The sequence below is a fragment of the Monomorium pharaonis genome, chromosome 4, assembly GCF_013373865.1.
Source record: "Monomorium pharaonis isolate MP-MQ-018 chromosome 4, ASM1337386v2, whole genome shotgun sequence".
NCBI lineage: Eukaryota > Metazoa > Arthropoda > Insecta > Hymenoptera > Formicidae > Monomorium > Monomorium pharaonis.
Window position 1 is genome coordinate 31,481,760 of NC_050470.1, and position 27,702 is coordinate 31,509,461.

Sequence of the window (27,702 nt, forward strand, 5' to 3'; positions counted from 1 at the left end):
TGACGGATAAATAATATTCAAAAAATTAATCCTTGTATTGAATATAATTAAAAAAGCGAAATATCAAGAATATATTAAAAAATATATTTCGACTGTATAATCGAAATATTACGTGCAATAAAAGTAGCAAAAAAAATTGCTTTATCGATCGATTTAATCGTTAATTTTCCATTATCTGTAATCAAATACAGAATTATGTATCCACATTTTTTATTATTCTAAACATGATTTCTTTACTAATTGCTCCTAGCAGTAATTAAGCCGATTTCTATTTCTATAGTTTCTTCACTCAGCTTCAGAAATCATTCGTTTACAAGCAGTGACGTGAATTCCATTCAGCAAAAGCATGTGTACTTGACAATCTTTCTAGTAAATCGTGTTCATGTCTAAATACAGCTTACAACGTCACGCATGTTTTATAGTTAACTCTAATTGGCACGCAAGTTAGAAGTTTTCATGAATTGCGTCTCTGAATTGCCTTCATTTGAGCGATATTTTGAGCTGTGAGTGTAGCTCGAGCACCGTAATCGAGGGAAACTTTGCTTATGCGTAATTACATTTCACGCGCACAGGTCACAAACCCACGTGTACTATGTTCGGATAATAAAATTTGGCATTAACATATATGCACATATACCACGTGTATACGTTCGTTTGCTCAGTTGATCACAGTATTTCTCTACTCTCGCTTCTCTATTGAGATTTTCGATCTAACAGTAATATTGCGAATAATGCGTGAGTGAGTAATATTTGCGAATTTGCATTGTGGTGTTACAATTTAGTATGTTTACCGATTTCATTGGTTACATCGAGGGAAACGTTCTTTAGCGCGTTTAATTTCTCTATATATCCATCATGTAGGTGTATCTTTCCCTTATCATTAATGCATCCTTGAGAAGAAGTCTTCTCAAAACTATCGGGAATAGATATCACCGAGGAAATAGTGACGTTTGTAATGTCCGTATCATTTTTATTTCCAAGATGAATATTAGTGGCGTAAAGCCTTCGCTTTCCGGGAAATAATCCCGCTATCTTTCGTGCTATAGGATGCAGCAAGTGCTCCTGGTACTTATCATCTTCGGCATCGGCCGTAATTAAACTTACGATGATACCAACGCCAACCGTTGTTATGCTACCAATAAAAGCGTAATACATATAGGTGATTCCATAAAGAACATTTAAAGGATCAGATGATTTCTTGATCTCGTCGATAGCAGACGACGGCGTAACGTTTTCCTGAATTGTCATCCAACTGGAAACGTTCGGTGTGAAATAATCCAGACTAATCGGTTTGGTAACCCATGAGGAAAACGTCTCGTTATGGCAATTTTCTGTCGACAGAGTTAACGTCTCGATCACTGTGCCCAGTTGGAGGTGACCGAAGGTGATCCACATTGTCGTTATATGACTAAAAATCATCCCAGCGGCGGCACCTTTCCAATTGGCACAAGGTATCAGCATGGCGAGGAGGAATACACCGAGAAGAGGTCCAGATGTCGCTGACGTCATCAGCATAGAAGATTCTATTATGCCAGATAACATGGCCACCAAAAAACTAATGCCAATTATTAGCAAACCGTAGATAACACCAATTATTTTGATTGCGTAAAGCTGCTGCGTGTCTTTCAAATCACTCATCGCAGGTATGTGACTCAAGAAATCTTCGAAAGTCACTGTCGCGAGAGAATTGAGATTCGATACCATTAAAGTCAGGGCGCTATTGAAGAGAGTTGCCATTACCAGACCAAGCATTCCCGGTACGTTGGAGAATTTGTCTTCGACATAGAACGGTACAATCTCGTCGATCTTGGAAATATAGCCCAGACTAAGTGGATCACAGTCAGCATAATTAGCAAAAATCACCATTCCAACGATCCAAGATAACGAGAACAAGACCACGATAATAGGCATGTTGGCCATCATTGTCCTAAAACAAAAATATTCTTTGATTACAAAATCGGAGATCGAAATATGAAATTATCTTATGTATAAATTTACAAAAAGTTGACATAGTAATGTCGAGTCCAATGTAGTAATTGTGTTAAAATAGATTAAGATGTACAAGAATCATTTGTATTATTATTGTATTATACATATGACACAATTCTTGAAAAAATTATATAATTGTTATTTGCGTCCATGCCTATTTACAAGTTTTTTTCTTTTTTTTTTTTAATATACAACAGGTTTTTGTCCTTGCACTCGATAGTATTGATATGCGCAAATGACGATTGCGATAAATTTAGTATTTGTTTAGCCACAATAATACTTGGTGTAATTCTAAATCTAACAACGCAACAACGATTTGTGACAGTAAACTATTGTAACTGACTGACGTCAAACCAAATGTTAGCAGAATCCAGTGAATTTTGTTTGAATATAATATCCATATATACCGCGTCCATTGAACGTAGTATTATAAATTAATATAATTTGTACACACACGCGCGCGCGCGCGCGTGCACACATACACACATTTGCATACATATTGTTGAATTGTTTCTATACCTATTGGAAACATTTTAAATTATTTTGTATTATTTCAAATACAGCAAGAGAGAAAAAGAGAAAGAGAGAGGGAGAATTTTTGAATTTTATCCAAAGAGACCATTATTTATTTTTAGTTTAATTATTTCTTTGACTATTTTATTCTTATAAAATATTAGTTAATACTGCGTAATAAGTTCTATATATACGAGACACATATGCAATATTCGTTGCTTAAAATAATTTGCAAGCATATAAAAAAAATATGTGCGGATATAGCATTCATATTATTTTATTAAGACTTAACAGAATAGCGCGTGACAGTATCACATCAGAAGAACTTATTACGTAAGCAAAAATAAAAGTGGAAAGTAATGAACAATTGAAGCAAACTGATGAAAGAACAACGAAGCAAACAAGTGTCAGTGCAGATGACAATTGCATAATTATATATAATTTTTATAATCGTTTCTTTGAACTTTTTGATATAATGGAGCCTATTTAAATGCCATTATAATTTGTAACACGAATTTAACACACATTGTAATTATTCAGAAAAATTAAAAAAAAAATAAAAAGAATTTAAGAAAATAAAAGTGATTGAATTCTTAAGTATAAAGCAACAATGATACAGATTTAAACATAACAGGTACATGTAATTTGCATCAATGCACAACCATAGCAATTAAAATAATGATAATGTATCTCAACATTTATTAAAATAGTCGTCAAGGAAGTCTGAAAGAATATCGAGTATAATTGTTTACGCAGAGAATAATACGTCACATTAATATACATTAAGTGTACACAGAGAGAAAGATTTTTTTAGATTTAATAAATAGTTTTGTTCGACTATTCCAAAGCATATATTTCTTTGGTTTTAATAAATTTTATACAGATTTCTTTAGATTTAATAAAATTTATTAGAAACAAAGAAATATATACTTTGGAATAGTCAAACAAAACGGTTTATTAAATTTTAAGAACTCTTTTTCTCTGTGCACGAATAAATCCCGTAATTACATAAATTTTTAGTTTACCAAATGACGACCTAGTCATTCATTATAATTTTGTAATGTCGCTAGGTATCTTGTAGCAGTCTACAATTACAAATGATGTAGACGTTTTAAGCGATTTTAATTCTTTATTTAGAATAGAGTTTTGTGCTTTTTCTTTCTTACCCCCGGTAAGTTATTTTAATAAATGTATACATAGAAAAAATGTTATTCTCTTCTTTTTTCTATTATGCCGATGTCTGTTACACTGATATTATAGACCTTTCTTATTGAATAGCGAGAATCTCTGTACTAAAAGTTTGGCGCGGCGCCATTCAGCTCCCTACGGGGTTCTCATTGATTATGTGGTAATAGTAACTGTGGGTATAATTTCCTAAATCGGCCCAATCGTACCACTTCCCAAAACTTTCTACCGTCGATACGAGCACGGAAAATTATCGATGTAAAATCTATTAACTTATCATTACACGTTTCACACGAGAAATTTATTTTATAGCGTCTAACATAGTAATCATATTTAATACAATGGCATTATTTACATACATTAATTAACATTTTTATAAACAATTTTAGAAAACTTTTTATATGTATTTAATTTATTGTTATACATGCATAAATAAATATTTAAAGAAAATGTGCTAAAAAACAAAGTCTTATTAATAGAATATAAATATAATATTTTAAACTGATTGTAAATTAAATTTTACATATGTTATGCATAGAATAAATAATAAATGAATCAAATGATAATAAAATTTTGTTGAATCCTTAATGATGAATTTTTGTTGAGATGTCGAAAACTTTAGAATCACATCACTGAATAAAATATAAAATTTTATTTTTATCATGGAAATATCTGCTTAGACTCTTCTGATAATACATTTATGAATAATAAAATTTTACAGACGAACATAATGCATCTTATTTATTTCATATGATATAATTTGAATGCAGTAGCACCGTAACAAATTTGGCTTTTATACGCTTTTAATCCATCAGAAGTAAAAAAATGTATTTTGCATTGACTAGTGCACATGCATTTGCGTCATGGTTACAATTATGCGAGCTGTTTCAATTGTGTAAACAGCTGCATTTATACATTATGAGCTCTGTGTATGCGAATAAGTTTTAAATAACAAAAGATTACAATTGAAATTGGTAGGTGTGTATACATGTATAGAAGGAAAAGTTTTTCGAAGACTAAATGTAATATACGTGAACGAAAATTCTTGAATTTAATTTTACGGCAAGGAATGCTCCCGTATATCATGATAGTGAGATGACATTTTATGAAGTGGTATGCTTAAAAAATTTTTTTGTTAATTGAAATTCTTTTCTTCTTGATATTCCTTAGTTGTAAGGAATTATTTTATATACAATTTGTAATTAAATTATAATTTAATTTATTTTACTTTTTAATTTATATTTTTTAACGCAATACATATATGTATAATAATTACTTAATTTAATACATTGTAAAACTTTATAATCGTATTTTTATCATATAATTTTTATTTATAATATTACATTATTATATATTAATTATATTTGTTCTAAGATTATTCTTTTTCTACTGTACTTTTAATTCTGTTTTTTTTTTGCGTTTATTTTAATCTGCAACTCGAAATTCTTTACATTGAGATAAGAGTTATTTGCATGACTTACAATTAGTGTGAATCATAATTCACGTTGTACCTTAATGAATCATTAGGCAAACTCAAATGGCTGCAGCAAAAAACTTCAACAATTCGTAAGCAAATAGGTACATTAAGTACAATCAAAATATATATTGGTATCTAAAAAAGACATTTTGTTTTTTTTAAGAATGAAAATTTATTTATATTTCAATTTTGTCAAGGAATTAAAACCTTTTGTTTTAAAATAAAAATTTTGTTAAATAATATGATGAATTATAAGAAGGAATACGTTTACACTTTACGTGATTATAGCATAATGTTAAATAGTAAATCACTATAGTATATTATGATATTTTTTCTTATTATTAATTTTAATAATAAAATTAATTTTTATTGTTATATGTGTAAAAATTTGCGTATGGTTGTTACTGTATATAATTATTAATAACAATTACTATGATAGAAAGAGAGAAAGAGAGAGAATATGCAAAGTATTTTATAATTACTTATTTTCTTAAGAAATTTATTTGTTTGATAGTAGAATTTTATATTAAAGTTTGTACACGTTTTAATTAATTATTATTAAATATTATAAGTTTATGACTTAATACTCAACATATAATTTTATTTAAAAAAAAATTTCTTTATTGAATTTTTTGTTTGAAACTATTTTATACATTAATTTTTCATATAGAAAACTTTGCACAAATCACATTATTCTTTAGATCATTTGAAAAGTTGTACATGTGTTATACAAGTCTATAATTTACAGTTGTATTATATGCTTTAAAATAGAAAACTGTTTAAAGTTTCTTACCATGATAAAAGGTTTACTTACTTGACAACTTTTCTTTGGCTGGACATACTGCAATATCTTTGAACAAAATTCTGTTGACATCCGAAAATTGATAAACTCATGAAGAGTTGACCTAATGTCGCCGACATTGTCGTTACTCGAAGAGTCGGATCCATATCAAAGCTGAAAAAAGGATACATTACTGAATAAATATCATGATTTTATCGTAAGATATACTTTCAGAATATTACACGTCTTTTAAAGAAATGCTCAATTATTAAAATTCTTTTGCAATTTGAAAAAAAGTGAATATTTTGTTGTCTTCCCAAAATTTCAAAGATGCAGAAAATGCATAGCCTGTGAAATAATTTTATGCCGTTGCGGAATTTAATCATTTTAAATTATAAAATGTGTATAGCAAAGAATTTTAATATAAAATTGCATTTTAAAATTATTCAATTTACTGACAGTTAGTTGGAATTGTATATTTTTACCGAGATTAATAATTCTAAAGTTCGGTAATGAAATGCCGAACTACGCAATAGGAATTTTGTGTATGATTTATTTCAAGCATAAATTTATATTGAAATCAAAATTATATGCATTTAACAGCGTTAATTGGCGAATTATCAATGTGACGTACTTGAAGAAATCCAATCGTCCTCGTTCGTAAGTTACGTTGAGAACGTTAGCTGGTCCGCCAACGTTGATAATTCCCTGTATGATGATCACCATAGATACACCAATCATCGCTAGACCTTGTATAACATCTGATAGAATAGCAGCTTTTAAACCTCCCTAAAATCAAACATATATAGATAAATATTAAGCATTTGTGAAATAATACAATTTATTATTGTTATTATTATTATTATTATTATTAAGTGATTAATAATGAACCATTAAACAATTAAATCAATATGATTACTTAATTTTTAGAAATTTTAATCATGTTAAACAATTTTTATTAGAAAAGCTAATCTGCTATTCAAGATGTCTATTAGATGTTATAACAAATATTTGAATTATATTTTGCATTATATTGATGTCCTATTATATTTCAGAACTTAATATTAAAAGGTTTCATTATTTTTTATAATAACGTTGCTTGCTGCCAATATTAACCCTTCAATAGGTTTTATTTATATACGTGCTTGATTGCTCCAGTTACGTATAGGACAAATGTAGGTAATTTGCCGCTGGAATGTAATTTACGCGAAAAACTCACGTTTATCAAAATTATATTGAATTATATTTTACTTTATATTTAAATTCCAAATATTGTGTAAACTTTAAAATATTGCTTTCATGAAAACTGTCGCAAATAATTAACTTTTTTTACAAAGTTTTAAATACAATTTTAATTTTGGATAAATGAATGCCAATTACAGTACAATAATGCTGATACAATATTATTTATGTTAAAACAAAAGATACAGTTTACATTTATTATCCTGTTTTCACGCATAAATGTGAAAGACATTTTTTTGTATATTATTTTTGTATATTGCGTAGTATTTTGCATATGTTATGATTTTAATCTATGTTCTTTGCATAAAATCTCAAAATGCTGATTACCGACCTTTTATTTTTAAACAAAATATTGAAGAAGGGAAATAAGAGAAAATATGTATTTATGGTATTTATACATAGAAATTTTGTTAAGTAAGTAAACATTGATATTAGTGAAACATACAAGTATGTAGCATAATATATGTTCTTACTATGATCGTGAAAACCACAGAAATAGTCGTTATTCCCACGATGCTAGCCCAGTACGGAAGCCCTATTACTGCTTTCAGTGCGACGCAAGGGGTGAATACCGTGACCGCCAAGTTCAGCAGACTCCGGATGACATAAGAGAAACTCGCCAAACATCTGACTAGTTTTGACTTGAACCTAGGGAATTTACATAATTAAGAGAGTTGAAATGAATTATCCATGATAAATTATCTTTGGGCATGATTATATGTATATAGAATTCTTCATAACGGAGCAAAAATTCTTTAAGTTCAAAGTGCTTTATTAAATAATAGTAATCATGATATATATTGAAACAATTTTTTTTAAACTTTATTATTTTAATCTTTCTGTTAATATTTTTTATTATACCGGGGTACTTATTTCAAATTAAATGTTAAAGTTTCTTGTGTTTTTACACAAGTTTCAATGAAACAATAAACAATAGTTTTGCATAAATATAATCTTAATTTTACTTTTACATTTTTAACGAGGACCTTGTAAAGTATTACACTAAGGGATTAGAGGTATCTACTTATACATTATTGATTTTTTGCGAAATATTATAAAACACGGGCAATATTTGGATATTTTTTGTAAATTGTTTTCTTTTTTAGTTTTATTGCGAGATTATGACATGTTAAAAAATATCAAGAATTAAGAGCAATTTTTATCTTTCTTATCTAAATATTCGCTGTCTGAAGAATTGATGGGATCCAATGATTTTAAGTATTATTCTCTTTCTCTTTTACATTTAATCTAAAATCAATGAATAACGTCATGACATTCTTTAATTAGATGAATTGCACCTGTGATAACTTTTATATTGATAATGATATTATTTCGCAAATATTATGCATTAATTAAAGACGATACCAAAATCTGTTACATATAAACACACACACACATAGCGGGCATACGCTTATTATCGCTGCTCATATTGACAATAAACGCACGCGCAGTGAAAGTTAAGCACGTGAAATCATTCTTTTGGCACGGAGCAAACCATATACATACCAAGATTTTTGTGTTTGGAAATTCTTGAAAATACAATAGAAAAAAATCTCAAGATTTACCTGTTGCTATAACGTTCGCAATGCTGGATATCCAATGGATTGAAGGAAAAATGAAAAATTAAAAATGCATTAACAGAAGGTTCAATTTCTGTACTGTATGCATTTGATTTTTGTCTTGCGTGCGGTTTATCTAGTGTTTATATACTGATATAAATTACAATTTAATTTATTATTTCAAAATTAATATTATTCAATTAAGAGTTTTGGATACACATAATTTTACTGATAAACTTCCTATTTCTATATTATATTCTTAGTCAATAGAATATCAACATTATACTATAATTTAATTCCTTTTTTATGCATTCTCAATATGCTTATTTACTCCATTCGTCTTTATTTTACTTAATATACTGTTAATATAATTCATGCGTAATCAGTAGAAGACATTTTTATACAAAATTAAAAAAATAATTGTTGATTATCTTGCGGTCAAAAAGAGAAGAATTGTAACTTTACCTCATGTCCAAGTATTGGTAGACCGACGTGATACCGAGGCTGTAGTAAACGGGTACGAAGATGAAACAGACGATGGGATACGCCAGCAGCATTCCGTACAGAGTCTCCCACATAGCGCTACCTCGGTAATATAGCTCCGAAGGATAACCAAGGAAGGATCTGACGCCGAGAGTTCCACGTGCGATTGATAGCATCATCATGCCCATTGATACACTGCCAGTGGCGAAGACATAATTTGCCTTTGTCTCCTTTTTCTTCGTTTTAAAGTTTCCCCATAGCGGTATCACGAAGGAAACCACAATGAATCCGATAAACACCAGATAGTCCACCACCATCGATGTGATATGGGTCGTCATTCTGGATCCGCAGCTATTTCGGGATTTCTTCCGTGATCGAGGTTCGTCTGCGTATCAAGGGTGCCGAGTTCAACAACAATTCGTATCAGGAGTGTGTCACTCGGTACTCTCAAAGCTCTCGATTACGAGAGGCGAATGGCTTTCGAGAGACGCTCGAGTTGTCGAGTGCCGCGATGATTGTTTCTATCGGAAGTGTCAGCTCGACGCGCTTGCTACCTCTAACGCGATTCTTGCTTCATCTTCGCCTGATCGTTGGATCGTTGAAATGTCGCGAAGAGATTTGTATTCACGAAGATGATAAGCATGATAAGTTCCGGCAAGGGTAATAACGGAAACTCCTTGACAACGTACATTTATATCGCGTTCACGTGTATGCATACGCGCGCGTGGGTCTCGTTATGCAATTTCATGAGAGACGTTAATATGACTCAATGCGATCAATGCGGCGCGATCGGAGCGACAGCACGTATTGACTACCAACATGGTGAAGCACTTGACGTTATTATGCTAACAACCTCGAAGAAAAGAGAGAAGACGTAATCTGACGTGGAAAAGAGATAAACGAAGGAACGCCGATAGTGGGGATGATGTTGATGAAAGAAGGGAGCCCGGAAGAACACGGTAGCTTCTTATCTTTTACCGCTATTGTTTATCGGCGTTGTGCCGGCACTCCTGTATAAGCTCTTTTCATTGAATTTATATCCCATTCACCTCTCGCGAAAGAAGAAGGCACCTGATCTTCTAAAGAGCATAATTGTTTATAAGTAGTGATCTATTGTTGAACAAATTTATATGCAACAGGCTGTAAGGATGCTTACGAATTTTAATAATGTCGGTACTTACGTCAATTCTCGCAACATTTATGCACAGAGCATTCATCCCTCAAGAAGGAAAGATGTTTGTGCTTGTACATTTTGTACTTGTAGTTTTTGCAAACACTCTATTACAACATTGTTCTTAGCTTATTTTCCTATAAATGTTGGATTAAGTATGACGTTCTTGCATAAGAGTATGGATATTAAGTCTATTATATGGAAAACATTTTATATACGTAATTAAAGTCTGTTATTAACGCAATATAAGTTAATTAATACGTCGCATCGGACGAAATTTATTTATTTATTTTGTTATTCTTTATTTTTGCTATACGTACCAATAAAATAAAATAATGTTTTGAATTTTTTAATCTGATTGGGAAAATAATTTCGCGATGTATTAATAAATTTCAAATTAACGAAATAGGTATACATATTAAAAATAATAACAAGTAAATATCTTAAATTTGTTATAATTTATATTGTTATATCTTGCATTATATATTGCAGAACTAAATATATTTTGGAATCGACAAAATATTCTTTGTAAATAAAAAAATTTGTTTAAAAAAGGAAAAAGAAAACAACATAATTTTAACACATAATTAAATATATTAAGATTTCCGAGAAAAATAAGACAATTGCTATTATATCACAAAAAGTTTTAGCGCAATAGTTTGCAAGTCTGGTTATTTTAAAATCTCAAACTTTTTATTACCTTGACTCAACGCGTTTATTACGAAGGAGCCATAAAATCCCGTTTGTGAGTAATGGAATTAATCCAGGAATTTCCTTGGATAAAAGGTTCTCTCTTAAGGCATCGTTTATAATAGATATTTTCCGTAAAGTACTTAAATTTTGACATGTGTTGTGATGTACATAGGTAGATTGAGAAACATAATAGTGGCTTTTATTCATTCTCTACAGTATTTATTTTTATATTATCCTTTCTGTGGTTTCCCGACTTTGGTAAAGCTATTTACAAAAAGTCTAACAATAAGAGAATATGATGCCTAAGAACTTTGTACTGGTTAATCACTATGATTTCCTTGAAGTGTTTAAGAATTATGCAATTCAAATACTGTAAATACATTATGTTATTTTATCATTTCTGAAATTTTGAATTTGTTTTATTACAATGAACGGCATAACACTTAACTTGATTTTTAAAAAAATCATCAATCATAAAATCTATATTGTTAATCTTAACACTTTAGTTAATTAATATTAACAATGGAAAGTTATCGCTCTAAAAAATCAATAGCCTCTTGTTATTCCGATATGACAAACGAATATGTGCTTAGACAAATTCATAGTAATGGAAGCCACAATTAAGTCTTATAGAACTGCCATTTCTAACTTGGGGATGAACAATGCTTTTCTCTCGTTCACAAGTCGCTACTACAAAGATTCGCAAAATTGAGACAGGAAAGCGGCGAATTGTGCTCGGCACTCCTTCGTAGTAATTCCTCCGTGAGCTCGTGAACCACTTTCCATTTTCCACCATTCAAGTTCGTTCCTTATCCCGCGCAATACTATGGTTCGCTCGGCATAGAACAATGCTGAGTACACAATGCACATTTACGCGATATGCGTTTGGTGCAAAACGACAACGAGGACTTGGCCGGATGGTGTACGCGTTAACGCGAGTGGCCAATGACGTGCCAGTCTTCGTGGAGTTAACACAACCAAGATCCATTGTATCACACTTGGAAACAATGGGTTCGCGAACCTTCCTCCTTCCCCCCCCCCCCTCTCTCTTTCTCTCTATCTATCTCTCTTGCGTTGTCCATTCCCTTCTGGTTCTATTTTCCGTTTCGCTTTTAGCTCGTTTTCCCTCGCCGGTTTTCTCCGGGAATGTGACAGTTCCTTCCATGTTTGCTCACTGGCAAACTCAGCTTTTGCTATTCTTGCACGACGTCTATTTTCATTTCGCGTCCAATCTCCTTTCTTGCGTCACCTTTTCAGCTTTATAGTTTATCATATTCGTTCCGTTTTCCCGTCTTCTTACAGAATCGAAAATCATTTCTGACATTTGTTATCGTCGATAAAAATGACAGGGCGCATTTAGAGTGCACAGCAAGAAATCAGTAAAATGCTTGTGTCACGTGACGCCAATGTATAAATGCAGATGTGCACAAAAGAATCGCAAGCTAGTCAAGTGCAAAAATCGTAGCTAAATGTTGTGTAAACCATACGTTTGATGAGGTTACCATCAAGATTAAATTCCAGAAAAATACTTGTTATTATTATTTTCACGACTTCTTTGAATTACGCATCACGGGAAAAATAATTCGAATTAATATTTAAGTAATGATAGTGCTAAAAAAAAGTTTAATTTTGATCATATATTTTTTCCACACACACACACACACACACACACACACACACACACACACACACACACATCCACATCTTCCATACAGTTTTTTTATTTTTTGAGATTTTTAAATTTATTATAAAATACATAAATCAATTGTATTCATAAATTTCTTATCATTCTACATTGTTGACAACAAATTGATGAGTTCAACAATTTATTTGACTTTATTTACGTTAATGATAATATGTCATAATGACGAAACTAAGTGAAATAGCTTCTGGTGTCATAATTATCTTATGACTCAGACTGAGAACTCGTTTTGACATCGTTTACATAAATAACGAAAGAGAAAATAAAATTATTATAAGACTCACGTCATCACTTAATATTTATTAATGAAATAACCGATAAAACTCGTTAGGGCGTGTATTGGCGCCAGTAAGGCACTATTTTTTCTACTTATTTGCGGATGCATCAATGATACATTGTCGTTGAGTAATATTATACGCGTATACTAATTAATCTTATTTTCTACTTGACGACATACATATGCGCGCGCGCGCGTGTGTGTGTGTGTGTGTGTGTAGAATATGATATACTTTTTGTTACTTAAAGCAGAAAATATAATAAATTATCAAATATTATAAATTAATTTGAATGCAAAAACCTGGAAAGTTTTTTAATTATTTTTAAATATTTTGGTGAAAAAGTTGAAATCTTCTGCTTTTTTATGTACTTTATTATCATGTTATTTATAATAATGTCCCGCGAAGAAAGACAAACAATTTTAATGACTCTCTCGTATTGCTCAATATAACGAACGATATTAGTAGAAATATTTTGATGAGAAAAAATATGACAGAGAAAAATAGGAGATATTTTTAGTAACGAGGTAACTTTTATAATATACGATTAAAGAAAAATAAACACAAAAATAAAGGAGAATGTTAAAAGCGAGGCAAGATCAACGTTCAAAATATGAACATGTTTTATTTCAGATATGTTTACGTTTTATTTTATTTTGTTTATTATTACTTTGATAAAAAAGAGCCTTTTATCTCTATTATTTTTATATCTATCAATTTTATTCGTTTTGTTATATCGATAGGATATATCGATTTTTCGTTTAAATTCATGTTTTTACTTAAGAAGAATTGATTGTAGTAACGTGTCACACGCATACGACACTTTTATGTATGATCATGATCGAGTTTAAGTTTTAACTAACTGTAACGGCAAATGCTATCAAATCCCCAAAATTTTCCATTAACTTGTTACATAAGTCAAGATTAAGATAACTTTGAATTTGCACTGTTACTACAGACCAGACACGTTTCAAGCTAGTATCAACAAAATCAAACGCTTACTTGATCGTAAGAAAACTTCAGTAATAAATCATGACGTAATGCGTTTTATAGCAACTTTACGCATGTATATTGCATGGATTAAGTTTTTAAGATATAAGTTACAATGATACTTTTCATATATTTCCTTAAGACACTTTATTACTATCTGAATGACTTCGCAATCGTCGCATTAATCCATGTGTTACTTCAAATTTTTTAGAGTAAAGTAATGTTATAACGTCAACGTTATTATCACAAAATAGCATCAGTTTATCCATTAGATGTGCCGTTTGTTTGAATTGACACCGCCAACAGTGGAACGTAAATCATAACGATATCTATGAGTAAATGTGTTACGACGTTTACGAAACCGGTTGTACGATACTGCAAGAAATACTCGGTAAATACTCGGTTGATTTGCCAATTTCATTTATTTATTATTTTACACAAAAACGTTTAAGTTTTGGGACACATGAATACGCGACTTGTTGCCAGAGTTATAGAACTGCCATAATTTATGAAATAAATATAACCAAATTTTACTAGTTCGAAAAGCAGAAATGTCATAGAGAGAATAAACACACGAACAAATGTCAAAAGAAAATAATTTAACGTATATATTAAAGTATCTCTTTCATACACGTTATGATATGTGATTACATTCGATCAATATTACATATATTTAATCTCATCATTATTATAAGAGGAAAACTCAAATGTATAAATGCGATATACATATTATACGATATTATAATAAACTTGCAAAATATACTATTAAATGATAAAACAAGGGGGCGTATCACATGCCACGTACTTATGTGATTGATAACAAGTTTGAGGCGTTGTCTTTCCGATGCGTTAGTTTAATGACATTTCATTTTTAAGTAATCAAGATGTTTAACTAGAAACATGTTGACCATAAGATCTCTTATGTTGGTTTAAAAAATTTTACTTTTTGAGACATGAGACGCAATAATAATAATAATTTTATTTATTAAATTATATAACCTATGTATATGTATAAAGAAAGGAAAAAAGAAATTGTCCGTATTTAAAATAATAATTGGAATATTTATTGACCGGCTTTAAAACTTCTGTAAATTTGCTTTTAATTGCTGAAGAAATAAATATTCGGGCCTAGGATAAATGGGGTGATAATTGCTTGTGCCGATTGTACATCCAGATTACACGGTTGTTCCGGATCCGTGAGCCAAGTACGAAGCGAATTCTTTGCAACCGAATATCCAGTTACCGTTGTAGCTTACATTAGCTATAGCACGAAGCGTGCCAAGAATTTTTCCTCACATTGTTGGTAGTGAACACATTTGTAGTAGCGCCACGTTTTAACGCAATGTTTGCTAAGTTCTGAGCAACGAGCAATTTTTCATGCGTACATTACCTTCATTCTTTCTTATTTGAGGAATATCCGCTTCGTTGCTATTTCAAATTTTATTGATTTTATTGAGTTTATTATGTAGCACAGAGAGAAAGTACAAAACACACTCGCGCCATTAGCCTAATTCACTCGCACTGGCTCGAGCGGATTTAAATCATGCAGTGCTTCCGCGTACATATATTCTCATTTCCTTTACCTTCAGATTTATCGCCATATTTACGTGCATACTCTGAAACCATCTTCAGCTACTATTGTAGAATAATCGGAGTTTATCAAAATTTTGAGAATCAACACTTTCATCATATTATTATGATCGCGATTTACATTTGTTTATAGTTTAATCAATATATAAATTGTTATAATTTAATTCATGTTATAATAATATGTTCAATTATATATTATTACTTATTTTTTGTATTTGAAATATTTCTAAATGTATTTAGATCTAAATAATTTTAAATTAGAATCTTTAGATAAATCTAAATTTTCTGACTTTTTTTACTCAAATTTAATATAATCACCATATTTTTTACATGTATTACATTTTTTATATTTTATATTGATTTATTATAGAGTAATATAAATTTCTTAAATGGTTTAAAAACAGTTATCAGATTTATCATTGTTAAATTCGGTTCTTACATTTTTTATCAAATTTAGTAAATTTTATAAAAGATGTACAAATGGAAATAGGAACGCAGAATGATATTCCAAACAAAATGCACGTTTTAACTTGAATGAGAGATACAAGAAAAAAAAAGTGAGATGCGTTAGTGTAAAATGTGATACGAGACGTGAATATAAAACTATTTGATGAATCTTAGCTCATCATTATTTAGGAGCCAACAGCCTTCAACAAAATGAAGACGTTAAAAGCCATTTACAAATATGATATGGCGCCTCATCACGTGGTTCGTGCTATCGTGCTATTCTTTCGGCTTTCTGCTACTTAAACCTATTGCATACAAACAAGCGAATCGGCACGTGCTCATCACGGGACCAAATCTCGTGTCGCAAGATATATCATTTTTCTTGTTTCTTTCTTTATTTTATTTTAAATCTATACAATTATGATGATAATATTGATAAACGTTTATTGAGAACGTAATTTATTATTATGTTAGCGCAAAGCAATTTTTTACTATAAATGTACGTCACAGCTTGATCTCCTGGAAATATCTAATATCCATAAGGTATCACATCTTGAAGATTATCTTCTTTTTACAGAAAAGTAATATTTATTCAAAATATTACTTGAGATTAATTGCAAATTACAGCATCTGTAATGTATATTTTGCAATATAATGATAAAATAAATAATGATAAAATTCACGCAAAAGATATGGTGATAATTATTGCGTACATGATATCACGTTTTCATGATAGAATAAAATCTGTTTTGTCATTTAATTGATTGTTTCTAAAACTAATAAAGAAATAATCTACGTTAGATCATAAATGTAATACGTAAAAAGGCACCCAGAAATCTATTCCATGTAAAGAAATATCACGCGTGTTAATATTCGTTGAAACTATACATAAAATAATAATGCTAGAAGCTAAAAATAACTCGTGATGAATGTCTCGTACATAACGATAATTGTTCATTAACAATTTAAAATGACTCTTGGCTGCGTTTATCACGTGGAGTATGCAAATGTCTACCGCAGTTACGAAGATGCTATTTCATTATACGTAAAATTGCAAAGTGATTCGGAACGTGACTCATTTATACACGACACGTAATAGCTGATGTATAGTAGATATGAATTCACGATTTTACTCTCATTGCGATTCTACCGATAATCACGTGATTGATAACGAATTGCGACGTCATCTTTCCAATGCATTAGTTACTAACATTTCATTTTAAAATAACCAAGATATTTTAATAGAAACATGTTGACTTTCAGATTTCTTATATTGGGTTTTATAGTTTTACTTTTTGAGACATAACGCAATAATAATAATAATTTTATTAATTAATTTACATTTTAAATTAAATAAAAATCCGTAGATTATTGTACGTGATTAAGTACAGTATTTCGTTTCTGATGTTTCTTCGTGCGTGTCATCGTATTCTCATCACTGATATCATTATTTCATATTACTTCAAGGTAACACGAATGTGCTTATATGAAAACCGTTAAACGTACTTGCTATCATAGTACGAGTTTTTGTAGATCAGTTGAGTATTAGATAAATATCGATTATCCTTGATTATCTAAGCAATTTTTTATACGTTATTTTTCATAAATTGTCATATATTTATAATGCTATATTATAAATTATTGACACTATAATTTTTATTTTCAGTGTTAATTACAAACTATAATGCTCTTACATCCAAAAACTTGATGTACACATATATTTAATAAAAGATTTTGCATATAATATGATTTACTCTATAAAATAGTATTTTTTTATTATTTTTTTTTTATTATTATTTGATACTGAAAGAATTTTTTTAGTAATATTAATGCACAATTTTTAATGAAAATTAAATTGATAAGAGGATTTATTATAAATTGATATTTTCTAAATATGAAATTTATTACTACATTTTATTAGAAACGTAAAAATTGTTAGTGGAAAATCACTAGAGTTCCTAAAGTTTCTAGAAGTTTCTTCAGTGAAAATTTTCCTAACATAAAGCATATATTTGATGGTTTGCGTCAGATAATGATGGAAAATATTTGACTAATTTATTCGTGGAATTAGCTAACATGTACTAAATTGTGATTATATGTGACTGTCAACGAATAATGCTTATGATGATTGAATCAATAAACTCACATGTTTGTAATAGCCAAACAAGAAAACGTTATCATTAAGAAGTAAAAGATCGAACAAAAACTAATAGTAAAACAATATCTACGGAGAAATTTTATATCGAAAATATACTATGTACAATAGCAATCATGGTTCTATAAGAAGAAATTTCAGAGAATTATGCTACAATTATATATATATATATACTATAATAATTTGATAAAGAACATAGCAAAAATTTTTGTAATTTCTTCTTTGGTTCGCGCTTACTGTATCATAATAATTTTCAATATAAAATTATTAACAATTTTCTTTGTATACATTAATATTTTAATTTTTTTTAGGTGATAGTATGACGTTAATCACGTCTTTAGATTTATTATCATGTAAAGAGTATTACTTATCTTTTAGCATTTTTATTTCTTTACATGCTATTATTTATAATATGGACGTGCAATTTTACTGAAAAAATAATGACTGAATTGGATTGATTATTAAAACATTTGATTTTATATATACAGAGTTAATTGCCGATTTTCTAAAATCCAAACAAATGGGATTGGTGGACTATGCCGATGTTTCAGTAACGAGTTTGTACAGTTGGCAAAGTAAATTTAGCATTAGTAACCGGTTTGCAAACCAAGTTTCTCCGGTACTTCATGGAATATAAACTCAACTTGACTAGAGTTGACTATATTAGACTACCACCAAACTTAGTAATCCGCGATCGAATCATCGACACGATGTAGATATTGGTGTTAAATCGATTATTCTGATCGCAATTCTGATTGAGATCTTGCCCCCGGAAAAAGCCAGTAAATCCTTTAATCTTATAAAAAAAGAAAGAAAAGCACGATCGTTCTCACAATCGTTGCATTTCAGTACGGCACACGTTGAAATTGTTGAAAATTTTGCTCGAGGCATTTTTCTGCATTACAGTTCTTTCAGTGGTAAATCGCTCGGATTGATAAAAATGGAGCGTATGTAATGGCCGCTCTCTTTTCGCGTGCTATCTTTACGAATATAAAAAGGAATGTACAGAGTGCGCGTATAAAGTATGAAATTGCGAGTGTGATATGTTTCTGTCAGTAACAACGTTTATATCGATATAAGATGTAATCATAATGCTATTTGTCATTTTACTAATATTTTTACGTTTGTATTGGAATTTCAACAGTCGCAATGCGATTGTGATAACTTTTTTCTCTCCTAAAAACGTTATTTCCTTTTTCATAATTGGAATAATCCATCTTCTAATATATTCTCTAAATCGGAATCAGTGAAATATTACTAATTTCAATGATATATCTATAAATATGTCGAACAGTGAAATATGTACTGTCTTTAATACGCTGATTAGTCAAAATAATCGGATTTTATTAAATTTTTTTCTTTCTTTCTTTTTTTATTTAATACGTTATTCTTATTTTAATCAGTTTGGTTTTTTTTCTTTTTATTAAAATTTTTTTTCTTAAAATTGTGTTTATGTGTATGTGATCGGTCCTTAAATAATATAATTTATTTTAATGCTCTTTCTTCGACGCTTGATTGAGACAAAATTTAAATTTTTCAGAATTATCTTTTTTCCTTTTTTTTTAATTAAATAATCTTTTATATTATATTATATTTATATAATTATATAAAGAATAAATAAAATAGTAAATGTAAACTTGGTAAAAAGAAATAAAAATGAAAAATTTTAGATGTTAAATACATCTTGTGCATATTCCTATTAAAGCATCACAATTATTAAAGTTTGTAATTCCGGATGCTTGTCACGTGTGACATTATAACATAAATTAGCAGTTTCTAACGGAACATGAATGTAAGTTCAGAATAATCTATTTAATCTATAATATGAAACATTTAAATGACAATTTGTGTTACTCACGAAGCGATTATCGATCGTCATTGTTTCACCAAATTGTATTATTAAAAGTTTTGAAAGCATTAAAAATAATATTTAATAAAAGTAAAATTGAAATAAAGTAGAATAGAATAAATAGAATTAAAGAAAATGTGTTAAACAAGTTTATCGTATCACAATGCACAACTATTTTAATTAAATAATTATAATGATAAATTAAGTTTATCTATGTGCTTTATAAGTTTATATATGTGCTTGCATTATATGACATATTATTTTGAATTGTAATATTAATTTTAAACTGATAAATTATGTTGGATATCATAGTTTTAACACGTTTAATTCTTTTCCAATATTATAATAAAAAATATATAATCGGTAATAGGATAAATGGAAGGAGTTTAAGAGAATATGTTACAAATGTAATTGTACATTTGTGTGTATAGTTATAATTGTATATTTTACGATATATTATACGATATGAGATTTTACGTATTTATTATTTTTAATTTTGTGGAACAATATGTACTAACGAATCAGCGTAACACATTTATTGGTAAAATAACTTAGCTTTTGTTGCAAGACTATAATAATTAATATTACCGGATGTTTTTATGGTGCTTTATATATCCATTTCCGTGAAGCATCGAGCGTTGGTTTTTCCAAATTACGTCTTTGCAGAGTTCGTGAATAAGCGGATAAATTGTCGCAAAACAGAAAGTTTATAGCCTGCGTTATGTAAATCTTTCCTTGATCATCTCGCCAATAATATATCCCGGTCTATTGATTAGCGTGATCGGTGCTGCAAGTTTCTCAGAACAGTGCACAATTAAGTGCCATAACCACAGTTTTCCGCGGATATTTTTATTGCCGTCGCATATCGCGCGAGTGCTCGCACGACGATGTTACATGAGTCGCACGCCATGATTGACGTGTTCATGAAAGTCAATCGGTCGCATAGTATCTATGCCATACGGCGAACATATTGTATATCGTTGAATAACGGAACATGAGAGAAGTATTGTACCAGACTTTCAACCAACACGAAGTGTCCTCTATTCGGCAGGACTGACGATTTACATTTCGTCTGAACGGAGAATCGATCGTCGTTTCGGTTCGCTGACGTATACGCTCCATCGGTCTGTACTGCAGATTGATTTCATGACAAAAAAAAGCTAGCTGTTACAGAATGTTCAAATTCGTTGGTGAATTTTGCGCGCAGCCATGTCTTTTGAAATATCTCGTAAACTGCATGACTTCTTATAGCATACGGTCATTGTATTTCGCAATCCACAATGGAACAAAGACATTATGCATGTCATCTTTTCGTAACATCTCTGACAAATTCTTGCAGATTTATACATATATTGTTGTTTTATTATTATTTTTTTTTTTCGAAACTAAATTATTCAAAATTTATATAGAAATCTTTTCTTAATATTAAAAAGAAAATATTGTCCATAAAAATATTTATATCACACACACATACACACACACACACACACACACACACACACACACACCAGTAAATTTTAAAAGTATCTTATATCAAGATAAAATTTCGCTCATTCTCAATTGCTGTAATTTATTTTGACCTGTACACTTGCGGTACGAAATACTTGTCCGCAAAAGCGGCAAAATAATTTTTCTTCTTTTATGAAGAAAGGAAGAAATTTACAAAAGCAGAATGGAATTATACTGACATTTGAGATATGACGTAGTAGAAGAATTCATATGTGTCCGAAAATAGAAGGCCTTTCTATTCATCGCGCAAATGAAGACCTATTTATTTGGTTTGGCTTGCAACTCTACTTAGCCCATCGTTTATTTTAGGTGGGCAGATGTTTTGCACGCGACAGGTAGCTTGCAGCAAGTAATTTGTCCACTTGATTCGTCTCCATACCGAGTTCACGTTACCTAACCATTACAACAGTTCCAAATAATATATTCACTCAACAGATACTTGTCGACCGTACAAATATCTGACCGCATGCGAATGAGACAATATCTATTAACGTGGCTGCATATGTCATGATCATATATTATAAGATTTGTCAAATACTGTGACATTTGCTACCAAATATAAACTTGTGTTGTTTGCCATTGGCTTCTGTATAATTATGTCAAAATTTATTATTGCTTGTTTTGCAAATTTATTACCTGCTCGTCTTGATTATCAATGCGTATCATTAGGATATTCGCCATCGTGTTTTAGCATATTTTTCACATTAATACAGCTCAAGGATAGCCTGTCAGTGGATTAATTACAAAGTTTTGGAATTAACAAAGTTTCTAACACTACTATTCCGATAAACGAACTAGCTCGCGAACCAGCACGTTGGAAAACTCTACCCTCTCCTACTTTTAGCCCGTACAAAGAAGTTTTGCTTTTTGTGATCTACGCAAGGGATAAGAAATGACAACGTTAATAAAAAATTAACATTAAACACATTCAACAGCGTTTAGTATTATTTTATATATTCATACTTCTTTTGAATAAATTTACTTTTAAATTTATGACTTTCTAATATCTATCACATTAAACACAATTTTATCCGGCAATTTAGAGTTGGCGCAAAACTACTTATTATATTATAACATAAGAAAATATTACAATCGATAGGTGTTTTGGCTCACAATTTCACCATTCAAAAAAAGTCAATCATCAGACATATAGTAATTATTTAAATATATTTTATAATACCATTTGTAGTTATATATGTTTATATATATATATATATGTATATATTAACAACATTAATGGTGTGTTCTTATGTAGATACTATGTGACAAATTTAAAATTCTTATTTTGTAAAAGGTTTTTTTATTTCTATTGCCTATTGTCTGTGTATAGTGAATATACTAGTGAAAAACGACGTTAAATCAATATTATCTCCTTGATATCAATCAGATACTTAAATAGAGATATTCAATTAATCTGTGAAGTTGTGCAAGATCAAATCTTATCGTCCAAGTTTCTTTGATACCTTGCATTTTAATGCAAGAGAGAAATTTAATATGAATAATCGCGACTGATACATATTCTCAAATTATTACTTGCTTCATCTACGTATTCTGTTTCATGTCGTTTTTATGTCAATTTATAGTCAACGTTATTTAAAATAACTATTATTCTTTTTATCTTAACTTTATATGAATTTTATTTTAAGAAAATTTTAAGCATAATTTGGACTGTTTGAAAGAATGATTAACGAAAAAGGCTTAGAAAAATAACTTATTATTAAACTTTTATCAACAAAAACTCCACATTTATCGAAAAATTTATAGTTGGAATAATATGTCCGAATGTCTTTTTAACTGACACTGACACTGACGTTACGCTTTTCCATTATAACGCTACCAAAACTTGCATGTGTTTTACTGAAACAGGACGAGGGAGTGGAATGCATGAACCTTTATCAGATCGCGGAAAACGACAGAAGATGAGGGTGAGAAGAAGCGGAAGAGCTTTTGTAACTAGCTTTGCCCGGTTCGAAGAGCTAGCAGCAGCGACGGCGCAATTGAGCGAAATTGCGCACGTAGGACGCGAGAGAGACGAGAAACTTTACAATGCAAATCCAGCTGCCATGACCTGGACTGTTCTCCGTGTCGCTCGTGACGATAGTTGCTGATGACGGTAGAGGAACCATTCTCCCGTTGCTCTAGCAAAAAACCTGAATGTGGCGGCACGGGCCGCGTCTGCCGTATTACAAGGTCTCCCCCATTCCCATTAGGGACTTTTTGACAGCGTCAGATGCTGTGTTTTTTGCGCCGGATTATTGCGGAAAGTTTTGCGAGAAGATACCACTTCGGCTAGTCTTTCTTCTTTCCTTCTCTCTTCTTCTTCTTCTACGTATTCCCGGACTGACGTGCAGCTGCGTCCAGGAAAAAACGAAGCTAGATGAACGCGTTTATTAAAAGATGATTTACTCCTGCATGTATGAGCACGCTTAAGCCTTTACTCGAATGTGAACCTCACTGACGGCGAGAATTATTTTTATCTGGCAAAAGAATCTCGCAATCCGAGAATAAGTAATATATCTATCTTAAACGACATGAAACACGTACATTAAAATTACAGTACTTAGAAGCAAGGTCACTATATTGATCAAAGATCGACTTTAGCACAATTCCCAAGAAATCGTTATGTGTTTTTATTTATTTGCCTAACAAATTATTATTATAAGTTAATTATTATTTATAAGTGAATTTATGTACCAGCAAAAACTCATATTATCTCAAAATAACTTTATTTATTATTTATTTTATATCCTATTTTGATAAAAATAATGCCGTGTATCATACTGTCGATATTATCATATGCGCTGCTTTATGAAAACAGTTTTAGTTTGACAAAAGATCACTCTTTTTCTCTGCTCTTAATAATGTTTTTATATTAGTTTTATAAAAGGTTATGTAAGTTTTTTTTATTGACATCGTGCAGTTAGATCAATGGACACATTGCTCGAATTGATGCTGCTCGGGCATCCTCGATAAAAATGCACAATCGTGATACGAATAATCACAGAGTTTTCAAATACAACCACAGTCTGATCGCGTTTCTGAATGCTAAATGAGTAATATCCGAGTTTTTTCTTGAATGAATTCATATCCAACGATCGAATAGATTTACAATTATAATGAAACTCATACATTTCGGTTCTCAGTCAGTGAAGTATAAGGTAAAACATAATGGCATCGATAATAAAAATATATAATTACAATCCATTTCTCTGTTGTACATACATATATTTAGTAATAGAAAAAATAGTAAATGCATAGTGGATCATCCTTAAATATTATATATTTTTTTAATGTATTGAAAAATATGTAATGATATTTGGATTGAACGCACGCGTACAGAGACTTATCTATTGCGTGATACTTTTGAAATTCTTATTTTTGAAATTATGTTAAAACATTCATTGACACTATTTAAGCAGATAAAAATATAGAGATATTGTGAAATTGTCAATTATAATTTTTTAAGCAACTTGATATCGATGCTCCTAGACAATTATCAATTCTAAATTTTAAAAAGTATTGCAAAGTATAACTACATTACGTATTGCGGCAAACAGTTGCGTAAGGAACTGCTAACTACTACTAATCTAGTAACGTTACTATGCAGAAATTAATATGTCTTCAACAGATTTTCTTGTCTGCATGCACTATTGTCGAATAACAATAAATTTAAAATTTTAAATGTTTAGAAAACCACCTATACATCATAAATTATATACATATATGTATACATATATAGATAATTATACATATAGCATACATATATATGCATATATATGTAAAGTGTGTGTGTGTGTGTGTGTGTATGCGCGCGCGCGCGTTGTATCACACAGCTAATAAGCTTGGTGTTTAGAATTTATCAATGAAAGAATTGTCAATGAAACTTATAAAAAACGGAAGCAAACGAATTTTTGTCCCATTGTTTGTCACAATTCAGTAACATACAATTATGGTCATTATATTACTAAGTATCATTATTAAGAGCCCTACAAGACTTGTTCGATGGACTAATTTGAAAAAAGATAGTCCAAATGGTTTGGAAGAAAAGAATAAGTTTAATTTCCGTTCGACTTCTGCTGTTATATCTTTTTTACGTTCCAACGCGAAACGTTTGCTTAATATTATAATAAAAAATTTTTTTATAAAAGCAAAATTACAAATTTTCTTTTTTGCATTTTACGCAGAAATTTTCTGTGTAATTTTCTGTGAGAAAAGTTTTCAAACTCAGATTAAACACAATTTCGTAAGTTATTACTCATTAAATTAAGTCGTCAAATTTTGTTTTAACTATATGCAGAATGATGAGTTTTTAAAAATCTCTACTGATTGTAAGATCGGGACGTTATACAGAATTTCCATTTATTTATATAGAATCTGTTTTTATTGATAAAAATTTACATTACCTGTAATGTCGCATGTTTGTTGATGTTGAGTGGAATATCTGCGTTATTCGCATTCTGAATATGTTGTTTGTCAAGGTTGGTACGCGTTCCTTTCACTTTGCCTGATAATACTATTATTACATAAGCATTATTTCGTACAGCATTACATTATTTTGTCACGACGATGATAAATTTCGGATGATTCAGCAGCACTTATGGACATGCAGATGTCGGCTTCCCGATTGACTGCCTATCGATGTAAAATTATGAAGGGCTTCCACGTTCTCTGGCCAAGTGAATTCGATCAATTTCCTAATCGAGATGGAAGATAAGACATTGTAGAAAATCTATGGTCATCAGTCAATCACTATACGACATTCACCAGTTCATTCACAGCACTCGAAGTTTCGTGTGTTTCATTTCGCAGATCAACTGAATTCCGATTCCAAAGTGAATCCGCAGTCCATCCGACGTGGTCAGTTGCCGACGTAATACTGGGAAGTCCACACAGTACGACTGCTACATTTAAAAAGTATCAGTCAGTCGTTACCGTGGCTAGCGCGCATCTATTAATGACATCAAATGCAGAACGGTTGATTGATAGATTAACAATATCGAAAGTTAAATTATATTTATATATAACAGATAATTTTGCTTTTCAGAAATTGTATTACGTCAATAAATACTTATCAGTCATATGTTGCTATTTTTACAGATCGCATATCTGTAATGACTCAGTTTTCACGAGACTGATGACATTTTTATATTTTCATATAAAATCTAATAAAAAAATCACCTGCTTTACTATATTAATTTATGATATCTACGTATATATTTAATGTTATTAATTTAATTTATGTATATTTTACATTTAATGAAATTTAAAAATTGTTGATGTTATAATTAATTTAATTAACTGCTGACTTTACACATTGCATGAATACAATGAATTAATATGAAAGCAATGATACGCTCGCATGATCAATCTATATTTTCAAAAGGGATTTATTTGTACGGTTGAGCGAATAGCGACAATTGTTAGAAATTGTTTGGAGAACAATTTTTCTTCGGCAGGAATTATATCTACCCGTGCGAGAACAAATAAAAAAAATAAAAAACCTATAAATACTGTGAGATTAAAACAGTTTTGATTGTCAATAGTCAATTCTCACGCTACGTCACTGCTTATCAATTCTTTTTTGTCTCATTATCGAGCTTGTTGAAGTGAATTGCAGAATTTTATTTCTTGCGCTACTAAATCGACCAACGCATCTTCAGGTAGACTGCGCATTCATATAATCTTTCAGAGTTGGCTTTAGAGATTAAAATTGTTTTTTTGTCAATTTTTCTACAGTATTTATTGTATTATATTTTTAATATAAATTTTGATGAAATGTATTTATTTTTAATTAGAAATTACTTGAAAATTAGTAAATTAATTTTCTTATTTATTTTAATCAGTTATTATACAAATTTTTACTTAAAATGAATACTGAATAATATTTATTTATTTAATTTTATTTATTTTTGATATGTAAAGCATACAATAATATTAAATTAAATTAGTTACTTCTTCATAGAAGATTTAATTTTCTTTTTAGAGAACTTGTTTTAACAGACATATTAAAAAATTAACTAACTGAATGGAATGGAATTTTATGTGATGGATTATTACCATATACGCTTTAATTAATAATATTAACAAGACAT

General features: G+C 30.1%; 1 protein-coding gene and 1 long non-coding RNA gene across 4 annotated transcripts in view; one reads left to right on the top strand and one right to left on the bottom strand.

Moving 5' to 3' along the window:
• LOC114253707 (sodium-coupled monocarboxylate transporter 2) lies at positions 1 to 27,096 on the bottom strand. 3 transcript variants are annotated; one of them, XM_036285246.1, is made up of 7 exons: positions 26,014 to 27,096; positions 20,690 to 21,232; positions 9,212 to 9,614; positions 7,661 to 7,835; positions 6,580 to 6,734; positions 5,979 to 6,119; positions 1 to 1,927 (listed from the first exon to the last, which is right to left on the bottom strand). In XM_036285246.1, exons 3-7 carry the CDS (start codon positions 9,565 to 9,567, stop codon positions 772 to 774), a joined length of 1,983 nt encoding a protein of 660 aa, XP_036141139.1. In that variant the 5' UTR covers positions 9,568 to 9,614; positions 20,690 to 21,232; positions 26,014 to 27,096; the 3' UTR covers positions 1 to 771. The 3 variants fall into 3 exon arrangements, with proteins under 3 accessions (XP_036141139.1, XP_036141140.1, XP_012535488.1); XM_036285247.1 differs by lacking the exon at positions 20,690 to 21,232 and having other exon boundaries at positions 26,014 to 26,304; positions 26,375 to 27,095; XM_012680034.3 differs by lacking the exon at positions 20,690 to 21,232 and having other exon boundaries at positions 26,014 to 27,095.
• Positions 1 to 27,702, top strand: part of LOC118645019 — a 72,816-nt gene that overhangs the window by 31,707 nt on the left and 13,407 nt on the right. The window lies entirely within an intron of this gene.